Source organism: Montipora foliosa, chromosome 9 (assembly GCF_036669935.1).
Source record: "Montipora foliosa isolate CH-2021 chromosome 9, ASM3666993v2, whole genome shotgun sequence".
Taxonomy (NCBI): Eukaryota; Metazoa; Cnidaria; class Anthozoa; order Scleractinia; family Acroporidae; genus Montipora; species Montipora foliosa.
The window spans coordinates 37,663,072-37,665,571 of NC_090877.1; the positions used below are offsets into that span (position 1 = coordinate 37,663,072).

General features: G+C 39.7%; 1 protein-coding gene across 5 annotated transcripts in view; it reads right to left on the bottom strand.

Moving 5' to 3' along the window:
- LOC137970949 (uncharacterized) overlaps window positions 1-2,500 on the bottom strand; it is a 50,038-nt gene that overhangs the window by 22,075 nt on the left and 25,463 nt on the right. For all 5 annotated transcript variants that reach the window (XM_068817623.1, XM_068817622.1, XM_068817620.1 and 2 more), the window contains one exon: window positions 782-989. In XM_068817623.1, the coding sequence (XP_068673724.1) occupies window positions 782-989 (208 nt within the window). The remainder of the gene's footprint in view (window positions 1-781; window positions 990-2,500) is intronic.

The following is a 2,500-nucleotide window of genomic DNA, read 5'->3' on the forward strand; positions in this document are numbered from 1 at the left end:
CTTTTGGCAATTCATTTAATAAGACTAACCTTCCTTAGAAACATTCCCCACTCGCCATCTGGCCCCAGTAGTTCAAGGTAATGGATTAGTCGCGATCCAAAGTAAACGTATACTCCACTTGAAACGTTGGCGCGGGTTTTCGTGAAGGTTCAAGTTTACAAAGCTTGGAGTGTGCATACTCACCATTACTTAAGCAAATACTGAAATATTTGCACAGACTGAACTTGTCGGATATTTGAAAAACGTCGACCCAACTTTTTTCAAATTTATATCAGTCTATATCAAAACGTCATTTACACAGCTGGAATATCATTCTCCGTTGTTGTGTGGCCGTGATTTTGCAAATAAAAGACTCTTGCTCTGCCTACTTGACGTTTAGAGCTCATAATTAAAATTAAACAAAATTGCCTAAAATAGCATCACCTAGCCCCATTGAACTCTTCCCGTCGAGAAAGCTTTAACAATCTTAATTTGTGTTGAGAAAAAAACAAAAAAACGAAAGCCCAAGTCAAAATTGAGTCTAAAATTCTTGTGGACACTTTTCTTTTAATAAATAAATAAACTGCAGTTTACGTTTTTAGTAAATCCAGGATTAGCTAAAGGCCCCTATTAACTCATTGCAAAAGACATTGGACGCCGCGTTGAATTTCGCACAGACGGAAAATTCGAAAATAACCCAAGCAAAATGCTGGAACTATTTCACAACAACACAAGCGCGCTATGTCTTTTGAGATCGCATGGGCCTTTATTTAATGGGTCTAGAAAGACAAAACACTCTTACTTTCGGCGTCTGTTGGGCCCAGTTGTCCAATGGTCAAAACGCTGGATTTGTTGGTTTCAAACATGATCACACCGTTCTTCACTGGGTTCCACAGTTTATAATTGCCCTTCTTGATTTGAGCGCCATGCAGTATGGGATACATTGGAATTGATGAGAAGCACAGAGGACCGCAAAGCGCAATACAATACGCCATCCGATGATCAAGATTCTGTCAAAAACCACAATTATTGAATCAATCTCTGAACAGTTATAAGTAGTTTCTAAACTATGAGACGTAGTGGTGTATTTCATTAACAACGAGAGTTTGTACATGTGGAAAAACACTGATGGGTTTCTTATAAGCTACTTACTTAGCATCACCACTAGGTGTTCTGTCCGCCCGCAATTTGTAATAAGATGCCTGTCACACTTTAATTTGTAGAATCTGCTCATCGAATTTTGCACAAAAACAAACTGCTGTAAGTATTTTATTAAAAATTGTTACGAGTATTATTTCAATTGTTCGACAGAACTCCAAGTCTTCCCTGTAACGAGCCTTCATGTTCTCGGATTATTTTGCAAAACATTTCAACGAAGGGAATCGATCAAAACGTTTCGGTAAAGCGGTAAGAATAGATATACAGACATGCAGTGATATATACAGTAAAATTGAGCAATAAATTAAACATTGTTTTCTTTTCCTTTATAAATAATGAATGAGACTAAAGAAAAGAATCTGTTCATGTCACAAAAGTGAATGATGCTCTTTGCGCATCCGATTGGTTCAGAAGCGGAACCAGTCAAATCTAGAAATTGCTGGTTTGCATGTGACGTCATGCATGGTGGCCATGTTGGATGGCAAGAACAATAACCTAATTATATCCACACGCCCAAATCTAATATCGAACATTATGTGTCCTTTTCCGTCTAAGCATTTGCCACTTATTTCTAGCAATACGGTTAGAGCGTCGCACCGGTATCGCGAGGTCACGGGTTCAAACACCGTTGAAGTCCTGAATTTTTCAGGCTTCTTTACGCAATTGCAAAAATTGCGTTCATAACTGCGAGGATCATAGCTTTACTTGATTTCATATCTGCAGTTCATATATGATCCATTTCATATGTATCATTTCATCTTTGATTCAATCCTACTAACGGGAACATTAGAACCCACAAATGACCAGCTCCCAACGTCAGTGGCTTCATAGCTCAGTTGGTTAGAGCGTCGTACCGGTATCGCGAGGTCACGGGTTCAAACCCCGTTGAAGTCCTGAATTTTTTAGCCTTCCTTCCTGCGAGGATCATAGCTTTACTTGAATACGGTTAGTACAAGGGTTACCTTTGTCTTTTGCTGAGGGTAAACGCAGCTATATACTTTTAGTTAAAGGCCAGAGTTCAGGGGACTCTTTGTGATATAATCGTCTTACCAGACGCGAGTGATGTAGAAGTTGGAGAGAAGAGCAATTGGACACTTCGTGACGCTTTCCAAAATCGTCTTGCATCTAATTAGCTGCATTTGGGGAGCCGTAGCCTTCATCCACCCCACCCTTCCGGTCCAAAGAACAACCGGGCCCTGGTTTCGGCAATTGTGCTTGTTGCTCATTGATAATTCACTTTCTACCTTACGAACACACTTAAATAAAGGTCCTTTCCTTTCTTTTTTGGTGCACAGACATACCCACAATTTAAATGCGCCTGTTTTGGACTCTCTTGTTGAATCCAGTTTGGCGTACGAGATTA